The sequence below is a fragment of the Gymnoscopelus microlampas genome (genome assembly GCF_963454915.1).
Source record: "Gymnoscopelus microlampas genome assembly, chromosome: 24".
Taxonomy (NCBI): domain Eukaryota; kingdom Metazoa; phylum Chordata; class Actinopteri; order Myctophiformes; family Myctophidae; genus Gymnoscopelus; species Gymnoscopelus microlampas.
The window spans coordinates 19,526,077-19,545,865 of record NC_139961.1 but is presented as its reverse complement, the minus strand read 5'-3'; the positions used below and the strand labels follow the sequence as shown (position 1 = coordinate 19,545,865).

Sequence of the window (19,789 nt, the reverse complement as noted above, 5' to 3'; positions counted from 1 at the left end):
TAAATGTACTTATAGCTTGCTCTCCACCGGTGCCAGTCGGCTTTTGCGTTGCAGCCACTAGAGAGTTTGCAAACTCCAGGCTCCACAGAAACCCGCTGTGACCAATGCGAGTGGTTGTACATCACCTGACTGTGTGCACACAGTCTGTAGCAGCGCTGACCCACTTACAAAGCTGCTTTTGTTAAGACACCATAGCACAGGGGACCAGGCCAGCAGTATCTGTGCTTAAAGAACATTTCCTTTCCCAATGGGTTCTGGTATTACACAAGTATAGCAGAATTTGAGAAATAGACATTGTGAGGACCATTGTACTGGTCCTCACAAGATACATGTTTGTTTTATGGTTAAAAAAATATATTTTTAGACTACGGTGTGTGTGTGTGTGTGTGTGTGTGTGTGTGTGTGTGTGTGTGTGTGTGTGTGTGTGTGTGTGTGTGTGTGTGTGTGTGTGTGTGTGTGTGTGTGTGTGTGTGTGTGTGTGTGTGTGTGTGTGTGTGTGTGTGTGTGTGTGTGTGTGTGTGTGTGTGTGTGTGTGTTTGTGTGCGTGCGTGCCTTAAAGACACGTTAGCAGGGGACCGGGCTACCAGTGTCATTTCTCAACAACATCTCCCGGTCTCAAGGGAGCCCCTTCCCCACAGAAAACAGGGTTACTTTGTCCTTTTCAGTGTGTGTGTGTTGCAGGATTTGAGACATGGACAATCGTCCTGGTCCTCCTCACAAGAGAAATGGTTGTTTTATGGTTAAATACTGTAGATATTTACGGATTGACTGATAGATTGATTATCGACAATCTTATGTATACAGTATAAAGGTGGATCAGAATCAGTCACTTAGATCAGGTAATGACGAGTACCGTGAACATCACCAAAATATAATTCTACAATCTCAGGAATTTGTCTGGGCGACGTTGACGCAGAGACACTAGGGGTGTGCCGATACACTAATTTCACGTAACGATACGATACGATATTTGGCTCACAACTTCGATACGATTTCGATACGATACGATACGCACTTTTTTTATTATGAAAATATATGGGGGAGAAAAAAAGCAAATGCAAACAAATAATTCTGTTTTTGCATTATTCAGACATGCAAACTTGTAGCTTTTCAGGTACAATAGCCGTTTTGAATTCAAATAGGGCAATAGAGGATATGCGTGTGACATCATCATCAAACCCGGAAGTTATGCAGGAATGCCTACTGAGTGTCAAAAAAATACTTTCTGGGCTTGACAGCCCATGCATCCAAACAGAAAAGTCATATCTGATTGCATTAAACAACATTAAACAATGTTAAACTCATTTTGCATGTTTCTTTACCACTCGATTTGCCACTCGATGTGCCATTCACATCAGGATAAGCATGCGCATATCCTCTATAGTGTGACACCTGACCAGAAAAAAAAAAAAAAACATGTTTTCACCCTTTTCACCTCGGGGCTGTTTGCATGCCTGATTATTATGATTGTAAAAAAAAAAAAGAAAAAAAATGTTTTTCTTTTTTTTTTTTCAAAACGATATTTTTTCTTTTTCAAAACGATACATATCGTCACGAAAATGTATCGCGATATATCGCGGGACGATATATCGGCACACCCCTAAGAGACACGCATAACAAAAACATCTGCTGCTTATAATTCTGCTGATCGACTCCGATCACTGCGGTTAACGCGTTTGTACAAAACTTTGACTAGTTTGACTACGTTTGCCTAGTTTGACCAGTTTGACTACGACAGATGCGCTTAATTTAGGGAGGTTAATTTAGGAACAAAATGGTCTCGTAGTGGTGGGCGCCGTCTGACGGCAGATCTCGCGAACGTCCCTATAATTCCTGTTGCTAGATCCAGCGAGAGTGCGTTGCTGGGACAGAGAAAGGTCGATAACAAATTCGTTTTTCTGCTGATTTGTCTCTCTGAAAAAAAGTCATTTATGCCGTCAATAAGCAACTACACTTAATCCATTCGATCCAGGAACGCATACTGTGTCATTTTTGATTTTTTTGCTTTAACCATTATTTTATACTTTTCGAAAATAGCAGATATACAAGCTCATAGCACGGCATCGGTGCTGCGCTACGAGATGTAGATCTGCTATTTATTTATTTTTTTACCGTGAAAGTCTGTGCAAATCTATGTTTTTTAAAGCAATTCTTTTTAACTCAAATCTTTGCTTCTGGGGATTCTACGAATGTCAACAGTTTTTTTTCTTCTTTTTTGTATGTTGCTATCAGTGGTTCTCAAACCTTTTTCATGTCAAGGACCCCCAACATGATATGTATTTGTCCACGGACCCCCCCATCTCAAAATATTTAGTTCCATGGACCGCCAGAAGCAAAGATTTGAGTTAAAAATGAAAATATATATTCAAAGATTTGCACACATTTTCAGGATTTAATTTTCAAAAATAGCAGATCTACAAGCTCGGTGCCGCGCTATGAGCTTGTAGATCTGCTATTTTTGAATAGCCAAAGACATCTTAAGTGACACAGATGCGGCCAAAGTCGCCTATAATACGACCGCGGTTAACCTGTGTGTATTTTGTCCCCTCTGCGCTGCCGTAGGAGCTGCAGTTTGAGCGTCTGACCCGCGAGCTGGAGGAGGAGCGGCAGATCGTGGCCAGTCAGCTGGAGAGGTGCATGCTGGGAGCAGAGGAGTCGCCCGGCGAAGGCGACAGTAGCAGGTGAGAGAGGGAGAGAGAGAGAGAGAGAGAGAGAGAGAGAGAAACACACACACACACACACACACGTCTGCACTGCCAGCTGTCACTATGACTGTTAGCTCTATGTTTAGCTTTTTATTATTTATGGTTTATCAGTGGTGGACAAAGTATATACCAATGGTTCTCAACCTGTGGGCCGGGACAACTGGTGGGTCGCGAGGGTATTGCAAGTGGGCCCAAATAATTGGCAAAACATGAATACAAAGTTAAAACCGAGGACAAAAACAAGTTTTCTTTGTGACACATATAAATAGGAACAACGTATACTAGGTTAGCTCCATTGATCCAAACCGGAACACAATCGATTGATTGGTCATTAAAATAAACATGCTCTGAAAATGCACGCGGCCCACTGACGTCGCACTTGACACTTGAGTGCCATAAACCTAGATACACGTCTTTAAAAAAAAGAAAAAAGGGGAAATTCCACAAGAGGGCACTCTAACACAACTTAGTAATGATCCCTCGACTGTGCTAGAGGGAATCGACGGATGTGGCAAAAAATCCCAAAAAACGTCACGTCTGTCTGCCCCAATGATAGGATCTGGAGAAAAACACCTCTATCTCTGATTCTTTTTTTTGGGGGGTGAAAGCCAGCCATTTTCAACGGGCGATCTCTCTAAAATGGTCGATCGCGGTACAAATGTTTTGTTCCAGTTGATAGACGGGACCATCCCCCGGACACTTTTTGTTTACATCCGGGTCCACGTTGTGGCTTCTGCAGCTGTCTAAAAACCGTCAAAACCCGGATAAAAAACGCTGGCACTCTGAGGATCATTTGGATGCATAGTACCTGGCACTCAATGTGTTAACAACACAAACGTCTGCCTCCTATGCCTAACATTGACCCTCCAGCTAATGTGACGATGTGACGTCACATATGAAGAAATATGCTGCTGCTGCTGATCACACAGCTCTGTAGCAGCAGCTCACAGACATCAGTTTGCACATCACTGACGGCTGCACCCCACCACCGCCACAGGGGAGAGGCAACCCACCCTGGCGGAGATCTGCGCTCCGAGGAGCACACTTCTCCTCGTTTTCTAGTCAGAAGGTTCCCTATACTGCTTCTTGCCATCTTCTGCCTCGATTGATGCTAGCGATTTGACCAAGATATGACTAACATGCAGACATAATCTTGGTCATGTTTTTGTTACTTAGGTTTGTTATCTTGACCACAATGTTAAGAACACAATTTAGATTGCATGCTATTTATACAGATGCAAGGCTAATTTTTTTTTTTACCTGGTGTCTTATAGTCTCGCGTAGCCAGACAACTATTCCACAATCTCTGAATGCTATATAGAGTCTGGAACTACAACTCCCAAATCCGAGAGAGGAAACTGGCACTTCCGTTCACGAAAATATATTTTAATTATATCTTTACATTTTATTATTGTATTTCTATTTCTGCTAAGCAGCAAGCTAAATATACTTAGATGATTTGTATTTATATTAGGATACATTTGCGCGACTGTAGAGACGAAACGGAAGTGGGAAGGAGGCTTCACATCCGGTTTGTATTCTAATCATGATCAGAGCTTCCGAGTCCCAGACCGTATGACCGCAAACATTTGAAAATTGTGGGAGGCAACAGTCTGGCCATGCGAGACTAGGTGTCTTATAGCTTCAATGTGCAAATTATTTCTATAGTCTGTTGTTTAGACTGATGCTAGGTTCTTGGTTTGCCTAGTTTACTGTGGCACGTACTCTTTCTATGCAGTCTATGTATGTCAGTGGCTCTCAACCAGTGGTCCGGGGACCACCAGTGGTCCTTGAGGGGGTTCCAGGGGGTCCCCAGCCACATTAATAGTTAGGAACCAAATCGACCTTTATGTGTCTGTAACTCTGAGAGTGTACAAATGGACCCTAACGGGTCCATTTGGTTCCATTTGTACACTCTCAGAGTTAAATGAACACTAATGATGATGATACCGTGTAGATTGGGACCCCCAATAAATCAAAATGGTTGAGTCCCTGGCATATCTTTTCAAATTGGGGTCCGTGGGCGAATTTGTGTCAATTTGGGGGTCCTTGACGTGAAAAGAATGGAAAACCACTGATGTATGTGATTACCTTGCTTACTGTAACGCTCAGGGTAACAGCATTTGTTAAATGTCTCAATCGTAATTGTAATTGGTACAGGTTAGTGGTTAGTGCCCCCCCCCCCCTCCCCTTTTGACCAGAATACAAAAATGGTTCCTATCTGAGAGCTTCTGGGTCAATTTAATAGACCATTTATTGACTTGGATGAGGTTATTAGTAATCTATCATTAGTTATTTCAGAACTTCATATCTTAAATGGCTCAGGCGGTAGAGCTGCCTGAGAGAATTTTACAGTTCCTAGTTTGACCCCCGGCATCCCCGGTCTTCGTGTCAAGGCGCCCCTGAGCAAGACACACTGAACCCCTAATTTCTCCTGGCGTCCTCATTTGCAGTGGTGGACAATAGCTACATTTACTGGAGTACATTTGAGGAATATGTGTTTGTTTTTTTGCAAGCTTTCACTCCACTACGTTTCATATAGAAATATCGTACTGCACTTTTGACTCGAGACTCGACTACATTTCAAAGAAGGGACTCTTGGGACCCAAACTTACAAACAAATGAATTCAGCCCCTTCAGCCTTATTTCAAATGCAGTGAAAATAGCTGACAATGCGCTCCGTGAGCTTGTAGATTGGCTTTTTTTCACTATTTTCGAAACTTTCTCCTGTTTTCCCTTTTTCATGTTCTAAATTTCAATACAGCAATGCATTGATATTAAAAAGAAAATGTAGCCTACATTTTGGAATGTGTACTTTTGAATACTTGAGTATTTACTTGAGTACTGTATATACTTTGTCTACCACTTCTCATTCGCAGCAGCACGCGGCTCCCTAATAGATTGGTTCAATTGGAGTAATTTACCCTGGGGAAATTACTGCATATACAGTACCCTCTAATACCCTTTACATTATATTATATATTCATAGACAGAGTCATTAAGAAATCATTATAATTTATAATTCATGTAATATTCTCATCATTTCGTATCTTTAATTGCTCAACTTACAGAACGCGATCTTAAAGACCCCTTTTTCCCCAGAGCAGAGTGGTTAACCTACATAAACCGTCCCTATTCTGGGGGCGAACATTCGGTGAAAATAGCCGATAAATTCCCCCCTCTTAATGCATTAAGACCGGGAACGCATCTGTGTCATTTTAAGATATCTATGGCTATTCAAAAATAGCAGATCTGCAAGCTCATAGCGCGGCACCGAGTGCCGCGCTATGGGCTTGTAGATCTGCTATTTTTTTTTTTTTATGTTTTTGTTTATGTAATTTTTTTAATATTTTAACTCTGATCCGTGCATCTGGGGGTCCCTGGAACAACATATTTTGAGATGGGGGGGGGGGGGGTCCGCGGCCAAATACATATCATTTTGGGTGGTCATGGAAAAGTTTGAGCACCGCTGATAATAGCAACATACCGTTCGAAAACATTTTTAGATATGTATTTGGCCGAGGACCCCCATCTCAATTTGTTTTTGTTCCAGGGACCCCCAGAAGCAAAGATTTGAGTTTAAAATGTTTGCTTTAAAAAACATATAATATATTATTTTGAAATACATTTAAAGATTTCAAAGATTTTCACAATTTTATCCAAAAATAGCAGATCTACAAGCTCCGAGTGCCACGCTATGAGCTTGTAGGAGAAATCTTAAAATGACACAGATGCGTCCCCGGTCTTAGTGGGTTAATGCAGAAAAGATTAAACACTTTCCCATTTTCAACCTCAAAGGCCACGAAAGCAGGGACATCGGCCTTTTTTCAAAGGCTTGTCAAGAGGGGATAGTTAAAGGAGCAATTTCCAACCAATCCTTATCAGCCAATGTCAGTGTCTGATGTCAGCTGTCCACAGCCCTCCTCTGAGACACAGAGTGAGTAGACAAGACATGGTGCCGTCCTATTATAATGAACATTGGTGAGGACCAATTATACGAAGATACGATTGAAAATGGCTGAAGTGGTCCTTTATTATTTATGATACCTACAAACAATGAAAACTCACCTTTCAATGATTTAAAGACAAAATACAGTGATTTTTCTTTGTCGTTATTTTTTGTTTACAGAATTGTTTTAAAATATCAGTTTTATATTATCATTCAAATCTCAGTGTTTTGCCAATTATTTTGGCCTCACGGCCCAGAAGTGGGCCCCAGCCCACAGGTTGAGAACCACTGATGTAATCAACCTCTCTAATGTGATGTATCGCTCTCTCCTGCCTTCTCTCTCTCTCTCTCTCTCTCTCGCTCTCTCTCTCTCTCTCTCTCTCTCTCTCTCTCTCTCTCTCTCTCTCTCTCTCTCTCTCATATCCAGCTCATCAGAGAAGTCTTTTGCATGGAGATCTGCAGGTATGATTTCCTATCATTGCTCACCTCATATGTCCAAATCCTTTTTTATTATTATTAAAAACAACAACGACAATTAAAATACAGAAAATAGTCGATCCACAAGCCCAGCTTATTTCCACCTGAGCTTTTTTGGGCTAATGCCCCCCCCCCCCCCCCCCCCCACTCCAGCATATTAGGATTATCGCGATGATATTGTCAATCGCAATTATTTTATATATTTAATAGTGGTGACATGAAATTTTCATATGGTCCCAACGTCCCATCCGAATACATCAGCATGGACCTCACTTTGAGAACACTGACCTAGAGACATGATGTCATGGTAGCAATGTCTGTAGAAGTGTATTTCTTTTTATGAAAGTCACTCCAAACGACGGTCCCTCCACCACAACATTTCTTTCCTTATTAATTGACATTAAATTAACCCCTTGAGACCTGAAGCCGATTCTACATGTCTCCTAAATCCCAACAGTTTTCTGAAAAAACCTATGTTTCTATATCAGTGGTGTTCAATCTTTTTCATGTCAAGGACCCCCAAAATTATATGTATTTGGCCGCGGACCCCCATCAAAATATTTTGTTCCAGGGACCCCCCAGAAGCAAAGATTTGAGTTAAAAATGTTCGCTTTAAAAATATATATATTCAAAGATTTGCACACATTTTCACGAATTTTCTAAAATAGCAGATCTACAAGCTCGTAGCGCGGCACTCGGTGCCGCGCTATGAGCTTGTATATCTGCTATTTTTTAATAGCCCAAAGTGTAAACTAATGCTTTTTAGCTCAAATCTAAAAATGACACAGTTCCAGGTCTTAATGGGTTAAATGATAGCCTGCTGATTTAGTAAGTGCGAGACATCATGCAGGAGCCTTTTATATGTCATTGTCAAAACTGCGATAGTTTTTGTCAGAACAGCTGGTATAATTATTCAAATGGTGGCTCTCTCCTTTTAGAATGAAACTCTTTGCATGCAGATCAGATATAATGTAATTAAATTGCAGCATGATGTCGTGGTTGAAATTCAAAATATGATTTATGATGTCGTCGCTGTCTAGCAGGAACCTTGTATCCCATGATGCCCTATTTTAGGCCAAAACTAAAGTAACAAAAAATGTGCCGATCTTCAAGCTAAAATAAGTGATTAAAACCATAACTATGTTACGATACGTAATCTAGTATCACGCAGCGATGTAATGATAAAACTCACAATACGATAATGTCAAGACAAAATGGTAAATGGTGCATTTATATAGCGCTTTTATCCAAAGCGCTTTACATAGATTATTGTGCATTACATTCACCCATTCACACACGCATTCACACACCGATGGCGGAGGAAACCATGCAAGGCACCAACCTGCTCATCGGGAGCAATTAGGGGTTCAGCGTCTTGCTCAAGGACACTTCTGTTAAAGCAGTCCAGGCCCCGAGATATTTGGGGGCACCGAGTGCCACACTATGAGCTTGTAGATCTGTTTTGTTTTGTTTTTCTTGAACATTTTTGCCAATCTTTGAATTTATATATATTTTTAAAGCGAACATTTTTACTCAAATCTTTGCATCTGGGGGGTTCTACAAATGTCTTCTAATTATTATCAAAAAAATGTAACTATGTTGCTATTTATATCAGTGGTTCTCAAACTTTTTAATTTCAAGGACCCCCAAAATTATATGTATTTGGCCGTGGACCCCCATCCGAAAATATTTTGTTCCAGGGACCCCCAGAAGCGAATAGTTGAGTTAAGAATGTATTATATTCAAAGATTTGCACACATTTTCACGACTTTCTTTAAAAAGGAATAGCAGATCAGAGCACCGAGTGCTGCGCTATGAGCTTGTATATCTGCTATTAAAAAAAAAAAAAATTTATACATTTTATCCCACGATTTTTTTAACCCATATTTTTTCACCCAGTGCCAATTGCCTATGTAATCCTGGGCGCTACGCTCCCTCTGCCAGCCTAGGGAGAGCCCAAGCTGAAGCTCATGCCTCCTTCAATGCATGAGGAGCAAGCAGACCGCTTATTATCACCCGACAGGGGGGAGGTTCCCTGGTTAGACGTAATGCGTGGAAGGAACACGTTATTCCAACCAGTTCCTTTCCCCTCCATCAGGCGCCCTGGCTGACCAGGGGGAGGCAGTATAGTGACCAAGATTACTGCATGTTTTTGTGAGGGTACCTACCCTAGGAGACACGGGGAGAACATGCAGACTCCACACAGAGAGGCCCTTTGCACCCGCATATCTGCTATTTTTGAATAGCCCAAAGACATCTAAAGAGACACAGATGTGTTCCCGGTCTTAATGGGATAAGAAGCCCACAATAATATGAAGATATATATTTTTTTATTGCGATATCATGAGCCACGGCATAAATATATGCCGCTAGTGTCCCCAAAACCCACCCACCCCGCTTGAAGGGCTGAGGCGTGCTCCGAGGTCATAGTATAAAAGGTACATGAATTGGAGCCATTTGCTATTCTGTCAGAAACCACCGTGCCCCCCGTTCCTTGGTCCATTACTCACGTCTACCTTCCTATAAATGTACAGAGAGCACTTCATAAAGTCACAAATTGTGGCCGGAGGATGAATGTGAGGTCGCGCAGAGTTGACATTATGTATTCCGCCCTAATCCTGCACTGCCGCCTTTTACATAAAAGGGGACACAATGAAAATAACTCTCAGGCTTTACTGTGGCATTCATGCATTATATCGAAATCACAGCCAGGTTTTTTTTATGCCATTTATATCCATTGGAGGAAGAAGTACTCATATTTTTACCTAAGTAAAAGCACAAAGTCCTGTATTCAAAAGTATAGTGGCATCTAAATCTACTTACTTAGAGTACCAAAGTCAAAGTATCCAAAATGTTTCACAATGTGTAAAACTTCCATGGAAATAGCCGTTCAACACGTTGCGATGCAATGCGTTGTGAGCTTGAAGATCGATTTTATTACATTTTTGAATAGCTGAAATGTAAACCTTAGGTTTAAGTGGTTAAGTTGTTTTGTAATAACAGTTTAAATCTGCAAAGTAACCAGTGGTGGAAAACTCAAATGTTTTACTTAAGTAAAAGCAATACCACAATATAAAAATACTCTGTTACAAATAAAGGCCTGTCTTCAAAATGTTACTTTTGTGTTTGAAAATAGCAGATCTACAAGCTCACAACGCGTCGCGATGCGACACGTTTTGAGCTTGTAGATCGGCTATTTTCAAATAGCCTAGGTATAAAATAGGGCTAAATAGGGTTAATGTATGTTTTATAATATAATAATTTATATCTGCAAATTAACTTGTAACTAAAGTTTGCAAATTATATCAAGGAAAAGTACAATATTTGCCTCTTGAGATGTAGTGGAGTAGAAATAAAAGTATTGCAAATTGGAAAAGCAAAGTACCAAAACATTTTACTTAGCACAGTACTTGAGAAAATATATTCTTAGTTACTTTACACCACTGAAAGTAACTTATAACTAAAGCTAGTATAGGCTCTATTCACAGCAGCCATATTATGAAGAAATTCACAGGTGTTACCAATGATACTAATGAAGGCTCTGTTCCATTCTGGTCATAACAGAGTCAGGGTGCTGATGTTGTGCATGTTGGCTCACTGGAAACACTCTGCTACACCAGTGGGTCTAAAGTTGGGGTCCAGGGACCCTCATGGGCTTTCCAAATGGCCCCTTACGGGTGTGTAACTCTGAGAGTGTACAAATGGAACCAAATGGACCCGTAAGGGTCCATTTGGTTCCATTTGTACACTCTCAGAGTTATGGGGGTCGTGGAAACCACTGTGCTACACTAAATGGAACAGAGCCTTCATTAGTATCATTGGTAACACCTGTGAAGGAAGTGATAATATGGCTGCTGTGCATAGAGCCTTTTAGGGCAAACAGATTTGATATTTTGTATTCTACCCTGATCCTGCACTGCCGTCTTTACATAAAAGGGGGGAAAATGAAAATAACTGTCAGACTTTATTAGCTTGTAAAAAACCGAACTCATTTTTTTTTTATGTCTTTATTTCTCTGTTTGCCAGACGCAGGAGGAGAGCCCCAGGTGGAGGCCATGAAGACGTCCATGTCCCCGTCTCGTCTTCATCAGGGGGAAGACGCCCTGTACCCCCCCGAACCGGAGCGAGGCTCCCTGCACGGCAGCGAGGGTACGTTCAGCGCGGAGCACCACTTTAACGTGGATTTGTTTCGGAATTCTGATAATTGCAGTTATTAATTTCTTTCTCCGCAATTTTGTCATTATTATGACAATTATTTCCTCCTCACACACATTTTTAGGTTGTCACTAGGTTTGAATTTCGTCATGTTAGGGTTTGGTGTTGTCCATTTTTTGAGGGCACAAAGGCCAAATGCCAGGGCAGGAAGGCCATCAAATAAAACAAGATTTTAGTCCATTGCAATCATTAATTGAATCTGAGGGTTAAGGAAGATTTTAAATGTAATAGGTTGACTATCTGCAGTGAAATAAATAAATAATGGTATTTACAATCTGATCCATGCTCAGCCCTGCAACAAATCAAAGTCACTGGATTGGTTTAAAGTTGGGGACTCAGGGGAGTTAAGAATTCAGAATGTCAACAAAAGACACTGGTGTCTACATGACGAGAAAGAGACTCTTGTGTCTACATATTGACAAGAAAGAGAACGTGTTACAGTCAGCTGGGGCATTAAGGCCACTGTGGCCTCAAGGCATGCCATTTTTTTGAGTGGGCACAAGGCCAAACTGTGGGGCCTCCCTGAAATTCCTGCCCTGGCTGTCACTGCTGTTGTATCCTGCTGACTCACCTCCCAGTGAGGAGCCCCCACCGGGAAGACGTAGACTCCTCCGTCCTACTCCTCCCGTCCAGCACTCCCCGCTGACAGGTACCACCCCCAGCAGCCCGTAGGAGTACGTGCAATGACTAATGTCACCCTCCCCTGCTCGGCTTCCCTCTCCGAACACGGGGCGGGTTGTATTTGCATAGACACTCGACAAAAGTAGCTGGTGGGCGGCTACTTAAACCACTATAGACAGACCAGCGGCGTCGAAACAACGGCTACATTATGAATGAGTCACTTTAAGGCCTTTACACGACACGGCACGAGGCGGACATGACGAATAAACAAAGCGAAAATGCACCGCACACCGGTGTTGCAATATAACAATATAGCATTAATATTAATGAGTTTTCATTGTGATGCCCGATAAAAAAGGAACTTCAACTACCCATTCAATCCGGGAACGCATCTGTGTCATTTTAGATGTCTTTGGCTGTTCAAACATAGCAGATATACAAGCCTTTAGCGTGTCTATGAGCTTGTAGATCTGCTATTTTTGAAACAAAACTAAAATGTCTGCAGAACTTTGAATATAAATGTTTTAAAGCCAACATTTGTAACTCAAATCTTTGCTTCTGGGGGGTCCCTTGAACAAAACATTTTGAGATGGGGGTCCGCGGCCAAATAGATATCATGTTTTCTAAATCTTAACGGTATGTTGCTATATCAGTGGTGCTCCAACTTTTCCATATCAAGGACCACCCACAATTATATGTATTTGGCCGCGGACACCCATCTCAAAATATGTTGTTCCAGGGACCCCCAGTAGCACAGATCGGAGTTAAAAATGTTCACTTTAAAACATTTTCTTAGACATCACGTGGCGCTCAGGGCTTAACAATGGCGATAAAAACGGACGTCTTAGACGTCATGTGGCACTGAATGAGTTAATAGATTCATGTTAGTTCCAATGATCTAAGCCAGAACACAATGCTACTGAAAATGCATGCGGTCCACCCATCCCACCACTGCCGTGTTAAGTGGTCAGATAGGTAGTTGATCATGCCTCATTCGTACAGGTCGATGCCTTTATTCTAGGGTGCCGTAGCTCAGAAAAAAATCTACCTTGTTACAAACACAAATATGGTTGCTCTATCGACGTGTGGTTTTCACACTCTGTGTGAATAATCTCCCGACACAAACAAGTTTGAGGAAAAAGGATATTTTTGGGTGAATTAATCACACAATAACACCCACAGTGTGTAAAGACCTTTTTATATGCTTGCTTGGTGCCGTTCACTCTCGCACATTATTAGCTCTGCATGCTTCATGAGACATGCCTGGCTTATTTCTGTGTGTGCACCATTGTTGATTTTGACAGCAAATGTTGATTTATGTTAAGACATGGTCTTTGGAATAAAATTCCATTTAGTTTTAGTCATATCTTAGTCATCTGAAAAGTTTTAGTTTTTGTCTAGTTTTAGTTGTATGTATTTGCGTATTTTGGTGGTGCCTTGATGGCGTCGTAATGGCTGATTTTACTCTTGGTTGCATGCTGAAAATAGCAGATCTTCAAGCTCACAACGCGGCGCAGCGCGACACGTTGTTTTTTCACTGACGTAAACTAAATAAAAACTAAGCTATGATGACTAAAACTAAGACTAAATATATTGACAATTATGTCAACGGATAAAAACAAGGCTAAAGAGAGGGACTAGTGGAGAAGAGATCCAGTAGAACTAAAAGACAAGTCATTTTATGGTTGGTTGCGCTCTGAAAATAGCCAATCTACAAGCTCACACGACGCGTTGTGAGCTTGTAAATCGGCTATTTTCAGCATGCAACCAAGTGTAAAATCAGCCATTACGACGCCATGAAGGCACCGCCAAAATACATTTTAGTCGACAAAATCAACTGTAGATTTAGTTGACAAAAATCTTATGATATTTAGTGGACTAAATCAAAATGTGCTGTCAAAATTAACACTGCTTTGGACTTTCACACACTGTAACGGAGCCGTACCAACACTCTGAGATCCTCAAGCCTGATTTGCACTTGGTTGCACATTTTGTCGCTCGTCAGAAATAGGCGATCCCCTCCGGCCTGATTTTGAAGTCGATCGGTCGCGCTCTGCGTGTGTTTTACAGCAGTGTTTCCCAAACAGTGGGTCTGGACCCATATGTGGGTCGCGGACCCATTCTTATGGGTCACAACTAAATACCCCTTTATTTTTTGTTTCCTCAAATTTGTTTTAATTATTATTATTATTTCAAAAGATTTTCAAAAAAATCACCCCCAATTTTTTTTTTATTAGTTAAATTCCAATTAAACATTTTTCAAAAGAATCCATTCATTTGCAGGGGAAAATTACTTTTAAGAAGTAGTGAAAATAGCCGATCTACAAACGATGCGAGGTGTTGTGAGCTTGTAGATTGGCTATTTTCACTTACAGGAAGACATACATTTCTCTTCTCGAGCTAAAGAGTTTGGGAACCGCTATTACGACAGTACGTGTACTACAGATGCTCATACGATAGCTTTATGACACGTATAATTGCTATCACGATAGGAATTGAGACTGAGAATCGCGTCGATTCGTTGATATATAAAAAAAACACCATGATTATTCGATTAATCAAAACAAAAATCAAATTGCTAAGAAAACTAGTTAGTTGCAGCTCTGAGGAAGTGTGATGCAGACCGAACAGAATGGTGGGAAAGCTCTGCAATTCCTTCTCTCCACTAAATCACACAAAGTCTGTATAATCCTTCATTCTCTCTATCTATCTGACAGTCTGGGTTTACTACTACACCCCCCTCTCTCTCTCTCTCTCTCTCTCTGATGAGAATGTTAAACTAAGCTGATCAGTCAGTGTTGTGTTCTAGGCACGTACGCTATGCAGGTCCAACATTCCCATCAATACGGATCACAGCACAAGTAAGAAGTCTCCGGGAAATTCTTAGATTTCCCGTTTACCAATTCCTTGAAGACATTTGAGATGAATGTGGACATTTTCCATGCGAGATCGATATGGATTCTAGGCATCAAACTATCCATTGTATATTATTTTAGCACAATGTTAACCTACTTTACAACAATGCACCATTAAAATGCAAGCCTGTAATGTACAGTACGCAGTGATGGAAGAAGTACTCACACTTAAGTAAAAGTCTCAATACCCTATTGTAGAAATAGTCTGTTACAAGTACTAGTTCGGTATTCAAAATTTACTTGAGTGAAAGTACAAGTATTAGCATCAAAATATACTTAAAGTACCAACAGTGAAGTTCACAAGTTTTCAAATGTATAAAAATCCTTTGAAAATAGCAGATCTACGAGCTCATGATGCGTCGCAAAGCGACACGTTGTGAGCTTGTAGATCGTCTTTTTCAAACAGCCAAAGTATATATTTTGGCTGGGTTAATGTATGTTTTGTAATAATAATAAAAATCTACAAAGTAACAACTCAAGTGTTCAAATACTTTTAGTGGAGTAAAAGTGCAATATTTGCCTCTGAGATGTAGTGGAGTATACTTTAGTAAATGTACTTAGTTACTATCCACCACTGACAGTATGTTGACTGGTACTCTCTTGAGAATGAGACCTCATGGATACAGGTAGTGGACATCTAAATTCTACTACTACTACTACTGCTACAACTAATAATAGAGCTAGCAGAGACTTAAATGAAACTCATTTCTTAGCTTAGAGTTAGCAGCACCACACATGGAGGGAGCCATACTCGATAAAATCCAATAAAAGCATAATCGAACGGTAAAACAAAATGCTAAAATGAGGTTTATCCTGCAGAGAAAACCAGACCTACAGCACACAGTAAAATCCTCAGTGATAATTCATCCATTTCTAACTCAGAGATTGTACAACATCTCAGTGTTAAATTGACACTGATGATTTTTCAGTGCGGGAGTCCTGCTAACATCCCCACCATCGAGGCGTTTAAACATTTGCATACATCATCCCAGCGTGATCTTGCCGAGGCAAAAAAACGGCGATAAGGAAGGGATATATGTGCATGAATTATGGAGAAAGCGGCAAACAGGCAACTTTTTTTTTAAACGGTGGCCTACTTTCCCCCAGAGAGAGAGAGAGAGAGAGAGAGAGAGAGAGAGAGAGAGAGAGAGAGAGAGAGAGAGAGAGAGAGAGAGAGAGAGAGAGAGAGAGAGAGAGAGAGAGAGAGAGAGAGAGAGAGAGAGAGAGAGAGAGAGAGAGAGAGAGAGAGAGAGAGAGAGAGAGAGAGAGAGAGAGAGAGAGAGAGAGAGAGAGAGAGAGAGAGAGTCTTATTTAAGATGAAACGTGAAGGAGGTCGTTAATCATTAACCATATCCTCTTCTTCCATATAAAGTTTTGTTCCGAATATAAATGAGCCCGGCGAGGAAAAGTCTTTAACAGGCGAACGTTAAGCAGAGACAGCCTCAAGTCTTTCATCTGAACGTTTACCGGGTTTAACTTTGAAAGCGAGTCAAATGGTATTTGAGGAAATCATTTGCAGCATTTGCTTCATGTTCCCTGGAGATGTCAGTTATAGGGAGGAGTGTGGCCAAACAGTGCCTAAGTACGCGTTTAATTATGAGTTTTCAAAACATTAGGCATTGGAATAAAACTATAGTAGAGTGATGACTGGTGGAAGAAATACTCAGATTTATTTTTATTTAGGTAAATGTAGTTAGGCGCTCGGATTAATGGTAAAGTACTGCCCGTGTTCGGGGGAGGGGAAGTGATATTTGTCACTGCGCAAAGTGTGCATACTCCTACGGGCTGGGGCGGAAACTGTCAGCAAGGAGTGTTGGGCAGGAGGAGTACTGTCTACATCCTTCCGGTGGGGGCTTCTCACCGGCAGGTGAGAAGCCACACACAGAAACACACACAGAAATGTGTGCGGAGAGGAATTAATTTGGCTATTCTTAATTTATAAAGAGAAAACAAAACCTACATGTAGCAATTCCACAATGTAGAATTAGTACAAGTCCTGTATTCACATTTTTGCTTGAGTAATATTGGATAAAAATATACTCAGTACACTACCAAATGTAAAAGTGCTCATTGTGCAGAATGGTCCATTTCACAATCATACAAGTAAAAAAAATCACACCCTGTGTGAAGGTAGCGGCGCCTTTGATACATTTTGTCATCGATATGTGTTTATAATGTGTTTATAGCCACGTGTCACGTGAAGCTTGACCAATCACTTTGTTGACGCACCTGACCAATCAGAACGTTGACGTACGCACACAGACAAAGTCAGGTATAGAGGAGGATCCGCTCTATACCTAAAGGCATAGAGCGGCTAGCGGCGCTAAAAATACAGTAAAGTAAAGGTTTTTGCGTGTGTGTGTGTGTGTGTTGAATAAAAGCGATCTATAAAGTAAATGGTTAAGGACCCTCTCGGAAATGAGATGATGCATCTCAAGGGGTTTATCCTTCTAATAAATTTACTCTATATAGTAAATGCACCATTTACCATTTAAATAAACATCTATTCATGTCATGAAATTAGATCTCTCTCTCTCTCTCTCCTCTCTCTCTCTCTCTCTCTCTCTCTCTCTCTCTCTCTCTCTCTCTCTCTCAGGGTCAGGAGGTCACTCGGGCCAGATGACCTCGTACTCCGACAGTGGCTACCAGGACAGCAGCATCGGTTACTATAGCAACCAGAACGTGGTGAGGTCAGAGCCTCGTGCGTCGCTCTCTAGAAGCCCCCGCGCCGAGGGACAGGTTGTTGTTTTTTTGTTTTTTTTTCATTCAACCTTTATTTAAAATCCTCTGAGAGATTGAGGGAGACATTTACAATGATGCCGAGATTACATACTGTAGAAGAACAACAAAGAAAGTCAATATGTTGACAGCATCGCAGCAATCCGTTAAAACAGTTGCATACAGGTAATGAACGGTTATTAAAGGTAGGGTAAGTGATTTTCTTTGGTTAAAATAAGTGTTAAATAGCTCTATATTCTGATAGTACTCATTGCTATAGAGTGTTTGTTCAGTAAAAGGAGTCTCCTTGTCTCTCCAGCTCTTTATAAAACAGAAAATGCATTTTCGTTTCAGTTTCAGTTCCATTTCCAATTTTATCCAACCAGGATAGATAACTCAATCAGGATATAGATTAAACAAGTGAAATTGGAAGTGATGACACTAAGAAATGAGCAGACAAAATTGGAACTGGAACACTATACAAATCAAGCTTAAAAAATGGGTACTTTCTCCTGATTGGCTGAGATTTTGACACCTACCGAAAAATGTATTTCCTGTTTATTAAAGAGCTGGAGAGACAGGGAGACATCTGTTACTGAAAAAAACACTCTATAGCAATGATTACTATCAGAATATAGTATTTTAACCTTTTAACAAAATACTTTCTGTTTTAACCAAAAAATATCACTTACCCTACCTTTAAGTATATTCCTAAAATTGCCAATAGAGAGTATGCACATTTGTCACTTTTCCACCGGGACACGCCCCCTCATCTAGACTGAGTGGCAAAACATTGAGCAGCATGGAGCGTTAAGTGTTGGGAAGTGCTCGTTGGAAGTCACTCAATGGTCCTGCGTACCACCTGTTTCTAAATGTCACATAATGCAGGAGGCAGCAGGGCGTTGCGTTATTGAAAACGAGCGCTTCCAAACTCTGACACACACAATAATCCGTAATCACCTGCACGGAATGTATTGACAGAATGTAGCTCATAACTATGGTCTATGGTGGATTTTTATGAAACAAAAACTTTGCAGATAGAAAGAGGATAATTCAAGCTTTCCGTACAGCTGCCATGTTGGTGAGTTTAACGTCATTTAACACATTGATTGCCTAGATCGAATATATGCATTCTTTCAAATCCATCACTTTATTGCCTAGATCGAATATATGCGTTCCTTCATTTTTTGGGGTAAATTCCACAAGGGGCGACCTAGCACAGCTTTGGAATGATCGATCGTCTCTCAGAGCAGAAAAATGTGGATGTGACATCATTCCAAAACACGTCACTTCCACCCACCCCAATGATGGGATTTTCAGAAAAACTGCTGTAACTCAGTTTCTTTTTCTTTCATTGAAAACCACCCGTTTTCAGCAGACCAAAGCTCCAAAATGGCGGATCGCGGTTGGAAACTTCGCCTATCACAGGAACCTTTTTCGTGTTTTCTTTTTACACAATGTCGGTTCCACGGCGTTTCAAATATCAGCGGATTGAGGTAATTATATGCTGGCACGGGGATAGAAAACTATGTTTAATATCTTGGCAATCAATGTGTTAATACAATCAGTTTGGATGTAGGGGCCGTCAAGGCCAGAAAGTATTTTTTTGCCACTCAGTAGGCGTTCCTGCATAACTTCCGGCTACGGTGATGTCACGCGCATAGCCTCTAGGTACTAGGGTATTCAGTTTAAGATCTAGCAGTTTGCCAAAAAAAGTACCGGAAAGTACAGTTCAATACAAGGTCTGTTAAGAGGATTAAACACAAGAAAGCCTGTGAGGAGAGTTCCTCACCTGCGTCATGCATGCACACAAACAAAAACATAGAACATGGCAGAGCTCTGGTCCTGTTGTATGTTGCTCAGGGAAGCTCTGCTCACTGAATGAAGCTCTGCCAGTCTCTGACTCAGCCTTGATGACATTCAGGATCAGAATTGGATTCAGGTGCGCAGCAAGGGCTTTTGTACAAAGCCTATAGCTGAATTCCATTCCCCAAAACTGAGTCACTCGCTCACTCTCCTCGCTTCCTCCACTCGCGCCTAAGCCCCGCCCCTGCGAGGAGCCGAGGATTATTTGAGAGGACGAGTGGTCGAGCGGTTGCCCTCAAAGGATCGGACTACACTCAGCGCGTCATTTCAAAGTGACGGCAAATTCCGCGATCACTTATGACGTCTCACACAGTTGGACCAGA

The 19,789-nt window shown here is 41.1% G+C and overlaps 2 protein-coding genes across 2 annotated transcripts in view; both read left to right on the top strand.

The window, feature by feature from the left end:
* LOC311040578 (plakophilin-4-like) overlaps positions 1–11,992 on the top strand; it is a gene marked incomplete at both ends in the record, with an annotated part of 38,178 nt that extends 26,186 nt beyond the window's left edge. Inside the window, 4 exons of the mRNA XM_084050909.1 lie at positions 2,563–2,681; positions 7,082–7,116; positions 11,158–11,280; positions 11,925–11,992. Coding sequence (XP_083907035.1) covers positions 2,563–2,681; positions 7,082–7,116; positions 11,158–11,280; positions 11,925–11,992 — 345 coding nt within the window. The remainder of the gene's footprint in view (positions 1–2,562; positions 2,682–7,081; positions 7,117–11,157; positions 11,281–11,924) is intronic.
* Positions 11,993–17,486: 5,494 nt separating this feature from the next.
* LOC311041108 (plakophilin-4-like) overlaps positions 17,487–19,789 on the top strand; it is a gene marked incomplete at its 3' end in the record, with an annotated part of 55,349 nt that continues 53,046 nt past the window's right edge. The window contains exon 1 of the mRNA XM_084051595.1: positions 17,487–17,621. Within this exon, the coding sequence (XP_083907721.1) occupies positions 17,502–17,621 (120 nt within the window). The 5' untranslated portion in view covers positions 17,487–17,501. The remainder of the gene's footprint in view (positions 17,622–19,789) is intronic.